Below are 20,134 nucleotides of genomic sequence, written 5' to 3' on the forward strand. Positions count from 1 at the left end.
GTGAGAATAGTTCGGGTCAAGCTCCAGACCTTGAAAGCCTCATTAAATGAAGAGTATTTCATTTCAAGGCCGTACTTGCATCCAAAGCAGGCTGTCAATGAATGCAATTTGGACTGACTTCAAAATACGTACTAAATAACAACTTCGAACACACATCATCTGAAGCTATAAGGAAAGCCAGGAGAATGAAAGAAGAAGCAGTAGAAATTCACATACTTAACCAAGGTATCTTCTTGTTATTCAGTCTGTGGGGACCTGGGTGATATGTTGTGAGGGGCAGCTCACCAGCTGACATTCCAAAACCTTTATACCAATCCTCACGGATGTCCAGTTTCAATTACACTCAAGAAGCATTTGTTTTATTCCTTTAGGGATGTCAGCTTTCAGTCAGCATTTAATTTCCCATCCCAAATTGTCCTTGAGAAGCTGTTAGGGAGCTGCTTCCTTGACCGCTGGAGTCTTTGATAATATCCAGAGAAAAACTGACACACCCCTCCACAATCCTAATCAATCCCATCTTTTACTTGCTCTTCTTTCCTGAAGCCAATGACCCTGCACTTCTTGATGTTGCACATCATGGATAATCACTGTCAAGGGTAATAAATGTACTCTGAGAAATCCCAAGACTCATTCTCAAGTTAAATAAATACTGCCACTGAATTCTCAAAGAGAGTGCTGGCAGGCTGGGCTTACAACAGGTGGTGAGTGAATCAATGTGAGAAACAAACCGATGTAATTTCATCACCAGCCTGCCTGTTGCAAACGTACATGGCTAAGCTATTCTTGGAGGATGTTACCACCACAGAATCCTTCTGAAGATGGACTCTTCACCCACTGACAATATCCTCCTTCTTGTCTGTTGTTTTAACACTGTACTAAACAGAGATTCAGAACAGAACTACATGTCAAAAATGGGTAGTCATGGAATTGTACAATACAGATGATCACCAATTATCGGTTGGTAGGGATGTGTTGCTGCAAAACTACCTGTATCATGATTTTCTGTAAATGTAAAGCCCCGTTATCTGTGCATACATCAAGAAATCCAAGTTAAAGACAATACATGAACACATGGATCAGACAGGTTTTGAGGTATATGGGCCAAAATAAATTGTGGGTGAGTGTGTTGATGGGCATGAGACAAATTAAACTGACAAATGAGGCTGATAAGTCTTTTCTTCCTCTAGAACTTAAAACAGAGCATTAGTCCATTCTGGAATCATGTAGAATTTCAAGATCAAATTTTGGATTCTGTAGGCTTGTATCCACTGAAACAGCAGCAGAATATTACCTCAGAAGGGCATTAATGTATTGTTGCCATTGGTGGAAGAATCGTTATTCAAGTTGCCACAATAACTGAACTGGATTTGGAACAGAGATATTTGAGGTAAATATTGCCCTTTCAAATAAAAACAACGAACATTGGTTATCTATTGACTTGGTATTGAATTCTTCCGAATCCATGAACCAGGCAGCATCAGATGGCTAAGGTTTATTTTAATGTTTTTTTTTTGGGCAATTGCACAGCTCCTGGAATAATTGGTTAATGCACTTTGATGTATCATTGAAGAATCACATCCATGGAAAAAAAACAAAACAGCAGAGCACTGCCAAAAAAACCCTTGAAATCTGTTCATTCACATCACAGTTTATCTTGCAAGGAGTTAATACATTTAATTTCAATTACCTTCTCGACCCGAAAGTTCAACTGCTTTGTTGAAAGCTCCAGGATGGGTTTGATGAACTCACAAAGGACATGCACGGTTTTTATTCTCTCCTTTCCTGCCTGCTTACCAATGATGGCACTGCCCACTAGTTGTCCACTGACAACCTGTACAGAACCAAAAGATGACAGTGAGATGCTTCATTCAATAAACAGGGTTTCTCTCAATAAACAGCTTGGAGTTAAGCATTTGGAATTCATTAAGTTTTGGACACAAAGTCAGGGAAATATGAATGATGTGAAAATTCAAAAAGCTATCTTCAAGTAAGAATATACACAAGACATGAGCCTTTTTCCCTGCATTGTAGTTGCCACGGATTCCCTACACTCTCAGCGGTGGGGCCACAAGGAGCGTTTTACTACATAACCAAGAACTTGCACTATTCACTTCAGAGGATCAATAATGAGGCATTTAAAAAATTGAAAGGAGAAAACCTTTCTAAAAGTATGGGATCTGTAACTTATATTTGCATTAAAGGAATTAGAGAATGGAGCAGAATCTCAGATTGGTTGTACCCAAATGTCAGTGTAACATGAGTGAAACACATAACTAAGAACTGGTCAGTCCAGAACAATAATGGGATTGCAGAGATTTAGTTTATGTGACATTAAAAACAGTATAATGAAATTCCAAGTTTTGTGGAAAATGATATAACAAGAGAAACTGCAGCAACTGGAGCTTCAGCCCATACCATTCACTGTCTATTGCCTTGCATGGATGTTGCCTGACCCACTGAATGCATCCAGCATTTTGGGTGTTAAATAGGAAAGGTCAAGTTGTAATGGTGAAGCTACACAAGATTTAAGTAAAACTATATTTAGAGTACTGTGCAAAGGCTTGGACTCCACTCAACAGGAAAGATAACTGAGGTGATAAGAGTGAGTGCAGAAAATGTTTTATCTGAAGTTCTATCTGAAAGTGCAGAATTACAAACACTGGGGCTTTGTCATTGAAACAGGAGGCTATGATTGCTTGAAATAATGAAGAAAAGGAAAGTTTGGATTGAAATAGACATTTTCCAGAGAATGCCGAGTTACAAATCAGATAAACTGAAACACAGAACGATAGCCAAAGAAAGACTTTGGAATCCAGTGCAGTAATTGAATTGGTCACCATGCCAACCTGTACATCATCTTAAATAAACAGATAAAGAGAAGCAAGTCTAAGTAAAAAAAAGTCACCAGATAGACAGAAGAAGAGTCAAAAATGGAATCAATGGCTCTGAAAAATGTCACATATACACTTAATTTTGGGAATCCCTGATCCATGACTGTTTGAAGTGGGGAAGAAACACTTGTAATAGTATTGAGAACCTTGGATCTATGCCTCAAGAGCACATGTAAGCCCAGCATAAACAGAAAGAGATGCCACTCATAAACCATCCACTCCATTGCTATCTCCTGCCACATCTGAGGAAGATTCTATGTCTCCCAAACTGGATTCATTAGTAACTTCAAAACTCACAAAACCACTAGATTGGAAGCAAATCATTCTCAATCCCGAAGGATGGCCTACCAAGAACAGTGTATGCCTTTAGCACCAGCACATTCAGAATAAGTGACTCAAAATGGATATGGTTACACCTGATCACACTTCCTTAAACCTGCCACATGTGAGTAATAACAAGGGAGCTGATACTGAATTCTACCTAAATAGGCTGGCAATATTCTGGTGCCATTCACATTCCTTTACTGGAGAAGAGAGAAGTCTTGCAAGAGTGTGCAATGCAAATTGGCCTACAATTAAAACATTTAAAATATTTCCTTCCAAAAGAACCAATGTTTGAGAAGAGAATGTGCTTCAACTACTAGCAAGATACCAGGCAACTGGCTGTACAGAGGAAGTCAATAAGAGTATAGGTCTTCTTGCAGTTATGTAGGCTGTATTGAGACAACAGCTGGAATGTGTTGCACAGTTCCAATCTCCCTGTCGAAGTAAAAAAGGATATCCCCATGATAAAGGAAATGCAATGATGGTTCATCAGATTAATTCCTCACAAGGTGGGTTTTAGTTTAGTGAGGAAAGATCAAGCAGACAAGGATCATTACAGCACAGTATAATGGCCCTTCGGCCCATGAGGTTGTGCTAACCTATATATTTCTTTAAAAAATCACCCTGTCTCATAACCCTCTAATTTTCTTTCATCCATTTCATCTATCTCTTAAATGCCCCTATTGTTCCAGCCTCTACTACCATCACTGGCAATCCATTTCAGGCACCCACAACTCACTGTGTAAAAATTTACCCTTAAACTTTCCTCCCTTCACTTTGGAGTTTGCTACATCTACCCGAGGAGAAAGGTGCTGTCTGTCTACTTTATCTATGCCTCTCATAATCTCTTAGACTTCCATTAAGGTCACCTCTTATCTTTGTTCCAAGGAGAAAAGCCCTAGCTCTGCTAACCTTGCCTCACAGGTGACATCTTGGTAGATCTCCTTTGCACCCCCTCCACAGCTTCCACATCCTTCCTATTCTGAGGTGACAAGACCTGAACAGTGTGGTCTCATCTGTCTCACTTAATGTGCTGTTCCATCTTCTCTATCACTGCAGCCACTACCCTACTGTTAACTTTCACCATGCCTGCTTCAGCTCAGCTACCACTTATTAATTACAGCTAAACACAACCATTTCAACAATGACCAATCCACCTTGCTCATTGATGTGTTAACCTTTGGAATTGCACACATTATGATTTTAAAATTCCCATCTTCATGTGTCATTTCCTCCAATTGATTTGTTCACTATTTTTCTTGTCCTTCAACCCTGCAAAACTCTGACATCTGAGTTCCTCTGAATCTGACATGAATTTTGGTTATGCCATCAACCTTAAGCTCCAACATTCCTTGTCAAAATCTATCTGTCTCACCTTAACCCAACCCCCTAAACTTGAAACAAACCTATCCTAATTTTACCTTATGGTATTGTTGGCCGCTACCAACACAGAGACTGAAGGGAACAATAGGCTTTATTACACATGAGTCTGCTGGCCCAGGTCCAAGCTAGGGAAATGAGGGGAGGAGGAGGAACCTCGACCTTTATGGCCTAGGTCACAGGGGAAGAGTCCAGGGAGAAGTCTAGGAGAGGATGTTATCAGGAGGGTAGCCCAGCCTGTGCCTGTAGAACATACAACCATATCATTACATCCACCCCCTCTTTTAAAAATAGAGACCATTGGGAGCAATAACGGGGTTGAGTGGGGGGCGGAAGAAGAAAACAAATAGAAAGAAAAACGGACTAGAGGTTCAGTCGCACAGATGGCTTCCTCCTTCTGCTAGACCGCCGAGGGGCTGATGTGTCCGTGCGTTGCTTCTCAGGAGAGGAGGCCATCATGGGAGAGCCTGAGGGGGGATCCGTTGGGGTCGGGGTGCTGGTGGGGTCTACAAGGAGAATGGGTGGTCCGTTGTCTCATGGGGGGTAGACTCCTGGAAGTCCAGTGGGGAGACTGGCGGCTCGGACTCCAGGATTGTGTTCCTGTGCAGTGTGATCAGATCCGTAGTCTGGTCGGAGGCAGGCAGGGCTGTTTCGGGGTCTCTGGCCCTCGCCAGGTCTCGGATTGGTACAGTGTCCTCGTGGCCATCAGGATACCTCAAGAACGCGTATTGGGGGTTGGCGTAAATGAGGTGGGTCCGTCTTATGGCCCCTGATGTGCTTCCGTAGCAGGATCGGCCCTGAGATTGCCAACCAAGGAGGGATGGATGAACCGTTCGCTGATCTCCTAGGGAAATCAAAGAGGCGTTCATACAGGGTGGTGCTAGTAACGGTGCATAGCAACGATCAAATGGCGTGGAGTGCCTCGGGCCAAACGCACTGGCATGTCTAGACCTGAGAGCCAGGAGCACCACCTTCCAGATGGTGCCGTTCTCCCTTTCCACCTGGCCATTACCCCTGGGGTTATAGCTGGTGGTCCTGCTTGTGGCTATGCTTCTGGCTAGGAAGTACTGTCGCAGCTCCTTACTCATGAACAATGACCCCTGGTCACTATGAATATAGTCAGGGTACCCGAACAGGGTGAAGATGCTGCACAGTGCCTTGATAACCATCGTCAAGGTCATATCCGGTCAGGGAATAGCAAAGGGGAACCTGGAGAGTTCGTTCACCACCGTCAGAAAGTAGTCATTCCTATTTGAGGTGCCCCTTGAAATCGACACTGAGTCGTTCAAAGGGCCGTGTGGCCTTAATGAAATGTTCCTTTTCTGGGCGGTCGAACTGCAGCTTGCATTCGGCATAGATCTGGCAGAGTCTAGTCGTGGACTGGATGTCCTCTACAGAGTACGGGAGGTTCCGAAACTTGACGAAGTGGTACAGCCTCATGACTCTGGGGTGGCATAGATTGTCGTGAAGGGCCTGGAGACAGTCGAGATGCACGCTGGCGTACATCCCCGGGATGAGGCATCTGGGGGAATCATTGAGTTTACCCAACTGATACAAGATATCGTAATTATAAGTTGATAGCTCGATCCTCCACCTAAGAATCTTGTAATTTTTGATTTTACCCCACTGTTTCGCATTGAACATGAAGGCCACTGCTCTCTGGTCTGTCAGCAGGGTAAACCTTTTACTGGCCAGGTAATGTCGCCAGTGGTGGACCACCTCAACGATCACTTGTGCCTCCTTCTCAACAGAGGAGTGCCGTACTTCGGGACCGTGCAGGATGCAGGAGAAAAACGCTACCGGCCTGCTTGCCTGGTTAAGTGTGGCGGCTAGTGCAAAGTCAGAGGCATCACTCTCCACCTAGAAGGGGATGGATCATCCACAGCATGCATCATGGCCTTTGCGATGTCTCCTCGGATCTGGTGAAATGCAGCCTGGGCTTCCACTGATAATGGGAAGGTTGTGGACTTAATCAGGGGATGGGCATTACCGGTGTAGTTGGCACCCATTGTGTGTAGTAGGAAAACAGCCCCAAGCACCTCTTCAGCACCTTCAGGGTGTTTGGGTCAGGGAGTTCCATGAGTGGTCACATGCAGTCAGGGTCCGGAGCAATGACACCATGTGCCACGACGCATCTGAGAAAGGCCAGGCGATCTGTGTTAAACACGCACTTGTCTTTGTTGTACATCAAGTTGGATTTGGCCGTACGTAAGAACTTGGCGAGGTTAGCATCGTGGTCCTGGTGGTCGTGGCCGCAGAGGGTGACATTGTCGAGATATAGGAATGTCGCCATCAGCTTGTGCTCCTCCACCATCCGATCCATCACCCTCTGAAAAGCAGAGACACCGTTAGTCACACCGAAAGGCACCCGCAGGAAGTGGAATAGTTTGCCGTTGGCCTTGAATCCCGTGTAGATTTGATCACTCAGACAGAGGGGGAGTTGATGGTAAGCCAACTTGAGGTCAATAGTCGAAAAAACTCTATATTGCGCAACCTTGTTGACCAAGTCGGCTATACGGGGTAGCGGGTATGCGTCCAACTGGGTGAAGTGGTTGATGGTTTGACTATAGTCAATCACCATCCGGGGCTTGCCCGCCCCTCTGACCACGAGAACCTGTGCCCTCCAGGGGCTGGAGCTAGGGGCTATGATCCCCTCTGCCAAAAATCACTGAACCTCAGCCGGGATGAACTCCATATCTTCAGTCCTATAGTGCCTACTCTTGGTGGTGAGCGGTTTACAGTCCGGGGTGAGGTTCACAAATAATGACAGAGGGGCCACCCGCAGGGTGATGAGACTGCAAGAGACTGGGTGCTTGTTTGGGGAGTGGGGTCAGAGAGCTGGGGGTTGTGAACAGTCAGCGGTCGTTGGGGGCCCCCCGAACTCTATCATCACACTCCTGAATTGACTCTGGAAGTCAAGGCCCAGGAGGATCAGCGCACAGAGGTGGGGCATGATCAACAATACAAAATCATTGTAACAATCCCCCACCCCCCACCGTTAGAGATGCTACACAGTACCCCCAGACACAAATTTGTTGGTCCTTCACTGCCATCGATACCGATCCAGTCATCAGCCTGATGGGAAGGGAGAGTTGCGGACCATATCGAGGTGGATAATGCTTTCAGTGCTGCCGCTGTCAAAGAGGCGTTCATCTTGCACCCATTCACCTCGATCTGCATCATGGAGTTTGTGATCGAGTGAGGGCAGGCTTGGTTCAGGATGACTGACGCTAGGACAGGTGTCTCCTCATCGTCATCGGTGGGGAGGCCTGACGCCAAGATGGCAACCTCCATGTTGACCACGCTGCCCTCGTCAGGGAAGAAAGTGTAAGTGGTGTCGTGGCGGGCGGAATTGATGTCATCAAAGTAGTAGGCTGCAACGTACAGGATGGGACCAGTAGTGGGTAAGATGCTGCCCCCTTTACCACACACGCAGTTGGTACCGGAAGTTTCTCAGGCACACATGCCGCGCTGCTCCGGGACAAGGGTCTGGACCTACAGACCTTCTGATAATGGCCCTTTTTCCCGCAGCCCGAGCATGTGGCTCCTTTCACGGGGCAAAGGCATCTCGAGTGCTTAGCCTGCCCACAGAAGTTGCATCTCAACAATTCCAATGACACCATTGCCGTTGTTGGGTCGGTAACCCCCGACGCTGAGTCCCAGAATGGCAGCCCTCGTGGCAGTACGTACGTGGTAGGCCCACTTCTGCCTGCGATCGACTCTGCACGGTGCTGGACTGAATCTAAAATTATGATCATTCGGATCACTCTTTTTAGCATGAGTTTGATCCTCCTCAAGGAGACGTTGTCAGATATAGTCTGACCTCAACCCTGACACACAGGCATCCCGGACTATATCTTACATGCACTGGGTGAACGATATCGTGGCTGTGGGGTTCCCCAAACTGTCTTTTCCCAGTGTGACCAAGGATCGAATGAACTCTTCAGCTGATTCACCAGGCTGCTGTTTTCTTGATGCAAGCAGGTAACGGGAGTAGACTTCGTTCATCTTTGGTTTGTATAGCGCCTGTAGTTCAGCCATCGCCTCGACATAGGTCGTGCCGCTTCGGATGGCCTGGAAATCCCTCTGGCAGACTCTTGCCTGTAGGACCTTCAGCCTCTTCTCGTCTGAATTGACTACTTTAGCGGCAGCCTCGAGAAAGTTATTGAAGCAGTTCACTCACTGTTCAAAGAGCTTGGATGCACCCGGGACTTGGGAATCTACCTCTAGCCGATCAGGACACAGCAACTTCTCCATTATCGGAGACCTTCAAAAATCGTGTGTAATAAATGATTGGCCGCTACCAGTTGCCCCAATAATCACAGAGACAAAGACTGAAGGGAACAATAGGCTTTATTACACACGAGACTGCTGGCCCAGGTCCAAGCTAGGGAAATGAGGGGAGGAGAGGAGACTCAACCTTTATGGCCTGGGTCAGAGGGGAGGAGTCCAGGGAGGAGTCTCAGAGAGGATGTCATCAGGAGGGCGGGCCAGCCAGTGCCTATAGTACATACAACCATATGGCGATACATACAGGTGTTAAATGTAACACTTTCTGAGAAGCACATTGAAGGAATTTTATACGTGTGCAAGCTGTTTTAATTTTTAATTTTAATGATACAGCATGGTAGAAGGTCCTTTCACCTCCCAATTAAACTATAAACCCCAATTTTGGATAGTGGTTTGCAAGTGAAAGGGAACTAAGTGGGAATTCCAGAGGCAACACCCAAGATGCCTGGAAGGTGCAGTGAAGGGAGTAAATATGCTCAGAGGATCAGGAAACCAGACGTTGAGTAAATGGCTATCTGAAGGAGTCAGCACATGAGTGAGCATGTGAGCATTTTAAATGATATTAATTAAGGGGCATAAGGAACTATTAATGATCAGCTAACAAAAATCAACCATCACATGTTGCCCGTCATTTAGAGAGTTGTAAAATAAAATAGAAGTGATGTATTAGAATTGTTCCTAAAGAGAGCAAGAGATATTTAGGTGAAGTTGAAGTTATAGCAGCAGAATTGGCACCATCACTGACCACTTGTATACTTTTGATTCAAAATATTTTCTTACCTTCGGCTCATCTGATTCTCCCTCCAACACCAAGACAGCACTTTGGCCTGGATTGAGGTCCATCCGCAGTGGTCGAACTCTGAAGCAGGGGCTATAGTGCCCATTTAGTGGGGGAGAAATTTTATTTTTCATGTCAAGAGGTGCAGGCTGTTTCTGTGGAGAGGGTTTAAAAATGAGTGGAAAACCTTCCATTTTCCAGTAAATCTGATGGTGCCGCCGTCCACGATTTGTCAGCCTAACTGAGTAGTGGCAAACCTGAGAACTGTAACAAACAAGAAATGAGACAAGGGTTTCTCAAGAATTCAGATAAACTGGTTTACAGCTGGGCAATATTTGACCTTCATTAACCAATATGATGCCCTAGGGACCAAATTTTACAGGGGAAGTATTCAAAAACAAGAAAAGATGTCAGGCTCTGAGGACCTATATCCAATGCCTCAAGAACTCAACCATCTCACAGAAGTGATCATTATCAATGGTATGTTTCTAACCTCATAAACCTGAAGAAGGTGTCAGGCCCAAAATGTTGATTACTCTTTACTTCTTATGGATGCTATGTGACCTGCTGAATTACTCCAGTATGTTTGTGCATTGCAGACTTTCTTGCTTAGCTCTAACCTCAAGCACTGCTCAATTCATCACTCCCCATAACTCCACACCAACAATGCCTTTGAATTAAGGCTTCACTTAAATTTTCATATGGTCCACTGTACACTCATTTACTTCACATTATGCTCATTTCACACATCTTGCACTCAATGCCATCTACTTAACCATGACAAACCTGTCATCTCCTTCTCTCTTGCAAGCTAACCACATTAGCATCTGACCAATGAGTCACAGTCCCATTCACACTGGCACTTTATCCCACCAATTAACTACCAATATTCCAGTTAACGTGTCAGTGTGAATGCTTGCAAATCAGCATTCAGGTGTCATATCACCCAAGGCAGAGTGTATCATCCCCATGGTGATCTGGTGCCTACGTGTGAAAGGGACAGTGGGTTTCCTGGGACCAAATAGTGAGGATAGGCGCCCCTCTTCCCTGGGATGCCTGGTGCTGTGTGAAAGGGCACAAAGAACTGGTTAACAGTGGTCCAGTGTGAATAGCAAAAATTACTTCTTTAACCAAATCATTGAACAACCAATTTACTGGTTAGCCAGTGTGAAAAGGGCAGATAGACCAAGGGGAAGATGGTGTTGACCATCATTAATTCATAGTTTGGTTGTGTCTTGCAAATGGCAGGATTAAATAATGAAAGGTATAAAATGAATGGAAGAACTCTAATTAGGTAACGGAAATCACACAAATCCTAAATATAAGAGGAAGGATGTTAATCTATCAATTCTACACCTCGTGTGTCCTGTCCTGTGATTCTAATGCAACAATATGGGTTAAAACCCCTGCTTTTGTATTTTAACTATTACCAAACCTTTTTGATATTTCCCACTAATCACTCTCGCCAGACCTTTCATTACAGAGTATTTTTCCTTCACAGCAACTGATTTCTTCTTCCATCTCCTTTCATACAATCAGTTCTGGAGACTAACATTGTGTTAAAATGGAAAAATTCTCATGTTGATCTGGTTCCTTTGTTGTTGGTCTTTAATCCTTTAATCGGTAGTTTTAGATGCTTCCATTTGAAGAGATGACCAATTCCAAATGGAAACAGTTTATCGTTATTTTCTCTGTTAAGATCCTTCATATTTTAAAGACCTATTACATTTGAGTCTAATGAGCTATCTTAAAATTACACTCATGAATAATGATAGATTCATTAAAAGTCAGTCTAAAATAATAAACAGTTTGTGATGTTTGCAAGATCTTTGTTAAACACATAAATTATATTTTATATGCTCATTAAAAGACCATCACTAGGTCTGTAACATTCCAAAGCAATTTAGTCACAGGAATGAATATGTCTTAAAGCCCCCTCTCATCTATTGTCATTTTCTGATCACTTTCTACTTGAAGGCATACTGAATAAATACATGTACAAACAGAACCTGAGGATTCATACGGCCAGGTACATTTATTTGACTTGCAATGAGGTCAGCATTAAGTGCACAAGTGGACATCTTCTTCAGCTACAAACAATGCTGAAAGTCACTAGTTTCACTTAAAACTCACCTGCACAGTTTAAAACCATCCTACTTCTCCCACATCTGTATCTGCTGTAGGATTGGCTGACTTTCAGGAAGTCTGCCTGGGCTGGGAGACAATTCAAAATGGGCAATGCAGGAAACATTGTCTGGTGCTGCATTGGAGAAAGTGGTGGAGGAGATAAGGAGGGAAGAGTGATCCGTGCAGGGATGCAGCAGGCTCCCTGATCTCTGAAGATGCAGGCACTCTGTAGCAGGCAATGCAGGTCCAAGGTCAAAAAAGGGGTGTTGCATTACTTTATCCACAGAGGAGATGATGAGGGTTATCACTGATGCTATGAAAAGTATGGAATAGATTGTCCTGCCTTATCCCTCTTCTCATACTTGTAGAACATGGAACAGTAGAGCACAGGAACAGGCTCTTTGATCCACCATAACTGCACCTCATCCTATTTGCCTACACAAGACCCATATCCCTCTATTTCCTGTCTGCTCACATGCCTAATCACCTCTTCAACATTTTTAATGCATCTACCTTTACCACTTACCTTGGCAAGATGTTCCATGCACCTACAGCTCTCTATGTAAAAATAAATTTGCCCTCTCACTTTAAACCTATACTCTCTAGTATTTTGACATTTCATCTCTCAATCTCTTCTGATTTACCCTCTTCAAGTAGTGAAAACAACTCACACTTATTTTCTCAACCCAGAGGTTACAGATACTTGGAATCTGGAGCAAAAGAACAATCTGCTGAAAGAACCCATGGGGTCAACCCACTGAGACAATCTATTTGTGATCCAGCAGATTGCTTTGTTTTTGCTTTACTTACCCTGCTCTCTGATTCCAACTCCTCAACCATCCTCATTCAGTTTAGGCAGACAGCACAACCTGAAGGCTTCTGATGTGATTACTTGCCTGAATACTGATCCAAGATTAAGATGTGGTCCAAAGGATTTGTTTGATACAATGGTAGATCCAATGCCCTTGGCTTGTACATGAATGGTTCTTGAAGGACTGTTCTCTATTAATATGTGTAACTTGTCTTCAGACCAAATTGTATCATCAAGATGTGCTACAATCGTCAAATTTACATGTTCATGAGGGGGGATCACAGCTTCAGTGGGTTCCAAGCGCCATTTTGTGTTTTCAAGTGCCTGAGATACAAATAAGATCAGAGACAACCTATTACTGTTGTAACCTAGCCAAGTGACCCTTTCTGCTCTGTAAATGTCAATAAATCGAAATCAGATATACATTAGGCTTGAAAGAACCATTAAAACTTGATCCAGTAATAAGAAATTATGTGACTGATAATGGTGAAAGGACGCACTGTACATGAAAACAGAGGCAGTGAATTTATAGCAGAGGTAAGTGTTTCATTTTAACATCACATAACATCTGTATTCTAAATTTCTACCATTATGTAAATAATATTATGTTTTCCATTTTCAATTAATAATATAAACAGCATGCATAAAGAACAAAATAAAGTGTAGTTCAAAATTCTGTAATTTTTAATGTTAAAGTGTTAAATAAAAAATAGTTGATGCTATCATTTTGTAGAAATACACTGCAGATCAGACAGCATCTGTGGAGAGCAAAACATTGCAGGCCTGAGACCTCTTCATTAGATCTGAGGTGGTAAAGGGGTGGGGGAAGGGGGTTTAGATGGATCAGAAGAACATCTCTAATTGATTGCAACAGGATGAACTAACATGGTGGTTATGAAAAAGCTTCTTTGCGCATGCAATGAATAGTTAAAAACTAGGGGACTTGGCCAGCAGGCCAGATTACACAAAAAGAAAGTCAAAAGAAAAATGCTGAGTCAGAATGATGGTGGGTAATAATGGCCAGTTCACATTCAGTCAGAAAGGAACCTAAAGTCACCTAAAACTTGAGAATTTGAGACTGCACCCAGAGGGGTGCATCGGTCTGGATTGAAAGTGAGGTGTTGCTGCTTAAACGTGTTTGGGGCCTCATTGTAGCAGTGCAGGAAGCCACAAGAAAGTTTCTGGGTAGGAAAGGGATAGAGAATTCAAGTGATAGGTAACCAGAATTCAGAGAAATTCCTGTGGACTAAGTACAGCTGCTCCAAAAGCAATCACCCAATCTGCATTTGGTTTACCCAGTGTAGAGAAGGACACAGTGTAAGCACCAAAAGCAGTATAGCATTTTGGAAGTGTAACTGAATCATTGGTTCAGCTGGAAAGTCTGGCTAAGGTCACTGGATAGTGGAAAGGGAAGAGGTGAAAGAAAAGGTGTTGCATCTGCTGATGTTACATGGAAAAGTGCCATGAAACAGGGTATGGTAGGCAGGGAAGGAATAATGGAGCAGAGAGTTGCCATAGGAGTAATCCCTTAAAAATGCTGAAAGGAGGAGGGCAGGTAATGCATGTCTGGTGGTAGAATATTATTTGAACTGACATAAAATAGAGCAAAAACTGAGTTCCCCTGTCCTTACCATCCATCTCATCAGCATCTGCATTCAGTGAATCATTCTTCATAATTCTTGCCTTTTTGGTTTGTAATTAACTGGATTGGATTTGTCCTGCTTGTTGTGCTTGAGACAGTCCCAGACAAATTCCCACATTATCAGGTCAATATCAGTGTTGTAATCACACTGGAACAGCTTGGCTAGAGATCTTCAGTGGTGCAACTGAAATGATGTCTATCCCATAATCTATAAAGTTCATTGCATGATGTCATGTTGAACAAGAGACTAACTTCTGTGTAGGTGGGGCTCTCAAGAAGCCAAGATGGCTTGTCTGCTTGGCACTTCTAACAGCGTGTGGTTGCAACTGCATCAGCAGTCTATAGCATACAGAGGCTGATCCCTGCTATTGCGTAGGATGGGACGTTCTTTCTCCTTTAGCCGTTAAACTGTCCACCACCATTGACAAGACATGGTACATCTACCGAGCTCCTCAACCTGAGATCACTGAGCACAGTGTTCATTGCATTTTTAATGCAGCTCTGCTGGCCTTACAGAGTTTTATATATAAATATGAGATGCACATATTAGAAGGTCAAACATTGAAGGTAGAGGAGTGTGGAAATAGAGGACTTCGGCTTAAAGTGAGAGGGGTAGGAGTCAGAGAAGCAGATTTTTCACAAGCTTCCTGAATTACAATTCTACCTTCATTGACAAGTGCATCTGCTACAAGTTATGTCAATAACTGGTTCACTCACTACCTACCACAGACCCACTACCACAGTGTTCTGACAGTTATGACCTTTGAAACTTAGCCATCTTATTCATTGGAATGTTGTAAAGTTGCTCTCGGCGATGGATACTGAAGTCTATGCCCATACTATTTTCTGGGCTTATTCCAAACATTCTACAATCTGAAGAAACATTCATTCATCAGCTGATGGAAGACAGTAGGAGTTTTCCTGACCCACATTAGGCCTAATGTCGCAGCATGGGATGTAGTGTCAATGTTGAGGACTCCCAGAGTCACTCCTTCTGGCCTTTTTCACTGTCTGTCTGCCATTGAGACAGGATGCACCCAGGGATTGTGGAAGAGGAGTCATAGGCATCGTCAGTTCTGATTCTATGAGTACAACTCGGTCTGGATGCTGCAGAACTAGTCTGTGCGACAACTCTCCCAATTTCGAAATCAATGCTTGATGTTTTTGAAGAAGGCTTTACAAAGCCGACTGAATTTGATGCAAAAGTTGACTCCAGGTGGTCATTCTGGTTTTATTTCCCCACCTTCTTTGTTAGTACCACAACTAATGGCTGGGTGGCTTCTGTGAATCCAGCACAGTTAGCGCAAACTTCCACAGAGTCAGTGACCTGGGTTTGATTCTGCCAGTGGATTTTCTCTGGGACCTCCAGTTCCCTCCCACATTCCAAAGATGGTTGGATTGGGAAGTTAATTGATCACATGAATATATTTCAGTGGCATGGGCACATGGGCGAAGAGGGCATGATACCATGCGGTATCTCCAAATTTAAAAATAAAATTAAATCCACCATATTGGTGTATCTGAGATTGCATGTGGGCCAGACCCAGACACAAGGATAGATTCCCTCTCCTGAAAGATATGAGTGAACAAGATAAGACTTTAAACAATTTAGTAGGTTTAATTGTTATTTTCCCAAATTTCAGGTTAGACATTTGAAATTAACTTGTACTGTGGAACTTGAACCTGAGTTTTGGATTACTAGTCTGTGCATTCCACTACCTTGGAGATCTTGTTTTCTAATCTTATCCCTTCCTCCATATCACCTGCCTTTTGATCCTCCTTTGAACTGGACAATTATCCTAAAAGTGTTCAGTTAATGGCAGAACCTAGAGGAACACTGATACATACACTCAGAGATCTTAAGCTGCAAGTACACAGCTCCCTGAAAGTGTAAGATAAGTGGAGTCACATAACACAGACCCACCAACTCAATGCCTGCAGTCATTCACCCATTTACCCTAATCCTCCACTGATTCATCTTATTCTTCCCATATTCCCATCAAATCCCCGGATGCTGAAGCTGTAGAATGTCCACCACCATTCAGCTTCAATGAAGTTACAGCAGCTGATGCTCAGTGTCTGAAATCTCCTGTAGTTGATGGCATGCCCTGGAAAGTCTGCAGACACCATGGTTGAAGTAACGAACACAATGCTGGAGAAACTCAGCAGGTCAAACAGCGTACTTTATATAGCAAAGATAAAGGTACAGAATCAACATCTTGGGCTTGAGGCCTTCATCAAGGTATGAACAAAATGTAGGCAAACACCCAAACAAAATGGTGGGGTGGGGGGCAGGGGGAGGAGCATGGTCCCACAGACAGGAGGTAAAAGGTGGATAAGGGAGGAAGGGGACACTAGCAAGCAGGGGGACAGAGGATGCTAATGGTGTGGCACATACAATAACCACCCTGAATTTGCCACAGGACTGAGCATCACTAACATGCCTCTAATACCTGGAACAATTAAAAAGGCAATATGCTTCTCAGGTTAAATCCTCACACCTGGGACTGTTTTATTAATTTATTTAATTACAGTAATGTTCTTCTCATTTTAACCACACTAATTTAGTTTGTTCTGTTAAGCTTTCTTCCTTTTCGCCAAATATAAACTGCCAATCTTTGCACCCTGCTCAAACTTCACTCTGCTCTAGTGCAAACTCTTCACTTATCCACCTACTGGCCACACTCAAAATCCTTGAGCACTGACTCAATCTCTACAGAAAGTAATTGTTACCTGAGGTGACCTATTAATTGCTAACTGCAACTGGCAGGCAGCTTTTTATTCCTGACTGGCACTATACATTCAATTCTAAATGCAAAACTAAGATTAAATGTTAAAATGAAATCAATCCCTCACTAGTTCCAATGCTTAAGAAACTTGTCTATTCAAACTGCTCTAGTTGCAATAGGTTCTAAGGAAAGATGAGAGCAGCACGGTTGGTGCCGTGGTTAGCGCATGCCTTTCCAGCGCCAGCGATTTGGACCAAGGTTTGAATCCCATGCTGCCTGTAAGGTGTTAAGAGCTCAGAGGACCCCAAAACCCAGCAGCAATAGATATTCACTGAGACAAATGATTACTTAAACAAAAGTTGCTTTTAATTATCTTTAAACATAAAAACAGGATCAAACTTTATCTTATCTTTCTTTTTTTTCTTTGGCTTGGCTTCGCGGACGAAGATTTATGGAGGGGTATGTCCACATCTGCTGCAGGCTCGTTGGTGACTGACAAGTCCGATGCGGGACAGGCAGGCACGGTTTCAGCGGTTGCAAGGGAAAATTGGTTGGTTGAGGTTGGGTGTTGGGTTTTTCTTTTGTCAGTGAGGTGTGCTCTATTAACTATTATCACTATTAACTTAACCTCCTTCGAATTCTAAGCGCACGTGTAAGTTTAAAAAAGTTCTTTGATTCATAGTCCAATATCACTTCTCATTCCTCCAAGGTCACTGGTTGCAGGCAATTCTTATACTGTGCACAGAATTTAAAATTTATCAAGTTCACCAGGCTTTGGTGCTTGAAAGGTAAATGGTTACTGCTCAGGAAGGTTCTTGTTGGTTTTCAGAAAGAGATCCTGGACACAAACTGATTCCTTTTAATCAGCCACATCAATGTCTTGCTGAAGAAACTTGCCCCATCAGGGTTTTCCAGATAATAGGTCACCACAGAGTTCCTTTTTGTTTCTCTTATTTCAAGTGAAACATTAGGAAGCCAGTCCTCTTCTCTTGCATGAACAACAAGGGCTGAACTAAACACTCACAACCAGTCTTCCAAATGGGGTTTTTCCACAAGCTTTCCAACTTGACCTGTTCCAGTCCCAGCTGCTGCTGCTGACTGTAGCACTGCAGAACTTATCTCTTTCTCTCTTTCTCTCTCTCACACACACACACACACACACACATAAAGAAAAGCCTGTTTTCCTCTCTCTGCTTGCAAAACCACATGACCCTCAGAACAGGAAGCTGCACTCCAGATGACCTGTGGCTCCAAATTACTCCTCTGAGCTCTTTCATCTGTTGCTTTTCAAAACAACAATCCATTGATGAAGTCTTTTGGGCATTCCCCAGAGTTTTTGCAAAGGCCCCCAGGAGCCACCCTGTCTGTTTTGAAGTTTTTGTATGTGACCTACATTAAAAACCTGCCCCAATTTATCTCCCAAAAACATATCTATATTAAATACAAACACAACATAATCTGTCACAAAGGAGTTTATACGTTCTCCCCATATCTGTGTGGGTTTTCCCCAGAGGATCCAGTTTCCTCCCACCATTTGAAATGTACTGGAGGAGGAGGCAAATTGAGTGGCATGGACTCGTGGGCCAAAACAGCCTGTTACCATGCTGTATGTCTAATTTTGTTTTAAATGAAATTAACAAAGCAAAGTGGAATAATTTGTATATTTGGAATGTGAGATGGGGTTGTGAATAAGCCCGTGATGGGTGCTGCATGATCTGTTGATTTTCTCCACCAGCTTTGTGCATTAAACTTGACCCCAGCATCTGCAGATGTTCTTGTTTACTCCATTCGGCTGCTCCATTGTGAAGACTCTTCAAGGGATGCAAGAAGTTCTCTCTTCAAAGGGAGTCTTGTGAAAGTCTCTCATTGCCCCTCCTCTGCCATTCCCCAACCCTCTCATTTCCTTGCATTCCTCCCCCTTCTTCTTCTCCCCTCAGCACCTGCCAGATGTTCGGCATTCCTGATAAACAGGGATTAAAAATTGGGAAATCTATGAAATTCATATATTTTAATGCCAGGAGTATTGTAAAAAAGGTGGATGAGCTGAAGGTGTGGATTGATACTTGGAAGTATGATGTGGTAGCGATTAGTGAGACATGGTTGCAGGAGGGATGTGATTGGCAACTGAATATCCCTGGGTTTCGTTGTTTTAGGTGTGATAGAGTCGGAGGGGCAAGAGGAGGTGGGGTTGCATTGCTTGTCAGGGAAAATATTACAGCGGTGCCTAGGAAGGATAGATTAGAGGGCACATCCACGGAGGCTATTTGGGTGGAACTGAGGAGTAGGAAAGGAGAGGTTACACTTGTAGGGGTGTATTATAGACCACCCGGAGGGGACCGAGACCTAGAGGAGCAAATCTGTAGGGAGATAGTAGATATTTGTGATAAGCACAGGGTTGTAATTATGGGAGATTTTAATTTTCCACATATAGATTGGGAAACACATTCTGTGAAAGGACAGGATGGGTTAGAGTTTGTGAAATGTGTGCAAGATAGTTTTTTACAACAATATGTAGAGGTGCCGACCAGAGAAGGAGCAGTGTTAGATCTACTATTGGCAAATGGGATGGGTCAAGTGACGGAGGTTAGTGTTGGCGAGCACTTCGGGTCCAGTGATCATAATGCCATCAGCTTCAATGTCATTATGGAAAGAGAGAAATCAGGGCCAAGGATTGAGGTTTTTGATTGGGGAAAAGCTAGATTTGAGGAGATGCGAAAGGACTTGCAGGGTGTGCATTGGGACAATTTGTTTTATGGGCAGGATGTAGTAGAGAGATGGAAGTCTTTTAAAGATCAGATTTTGAGAGTGCAAAAGCTTTATGTTCCTGTTAGGTTAAAAGGAGGGGCAAAAGGTTTGAGAGAGCCGTGGTTTTCAAGGAATATTGGAAACTTGGTTCGAAGAAAAAGGGAGGCGTACATTAGATATAAGAAGCATGGAGTTAAGGAGATGTTTGAAAGATACATTGAATGTAAGAGGAATCTTAAGAGAGGAATTAGGAAAGCTAAAAGAAGGTACGATAAAACTATGGCAAGCAGGGTGAAAACTAATCCAAAAGAGTTCTACAAATATGTTAATGGTAAGAGGAAAGCTAGAGACAAAATTGGTCCCTTAGAAAATCAGAGCGGAAAACTGTGTGTGGAGCCTAGAGAAATGGGGGAGATA

The 20,134-nt window shown here is 43.4% G+C and overlaps 1 protein-coding gene across 1 annotated transcript in view; it reads right to left on the bottom strand.

The window, feature by feature from the left end:
• Window positions 1-20,134, bottom strand: part of hydin (HYDIN axonemal central pair apparatus protein) — a 1,560,590-nt gene that overhangs the window by 1,132,897 nt on the left and 407,559 nt on the right. The window contains exons 19-21 of the mRNA XM_069900939.1: window positions 12,687-12,925; window positions 9,666-9,927; window positions 1,688-1,831 (exon numbers count right to left, since the gene is read on the bottom strand). Of these exons, the coding sequence (XP_069757040.1) occupies window positions 1,688-1,831; window positions 9,666-9,927; window positions 12,687-12,925 (645 nt within the window). The remainder of the gene's footprint in view (window positions 1-1,687; window positions 1,832-9,665; window positions 9,928-12,686; window positions 12,926-20,134) is intronic.

The sequence above is a fragment of the Narcine bancroftii genome, chromosome 10 (assembly GCF_036971445.1).
Source record: "Narcine bancroftii isolate sNarBan1 chromosome 10, sNarBan1.hap1, whole genome shotgun sequence".
Classification (NCBI taxonomy): Eukaryota; Metazoa; Chordata; class Chondrichthyes; order Torpediniformes; family Narcinidae; genus Narcine; species Narcine bancroftii.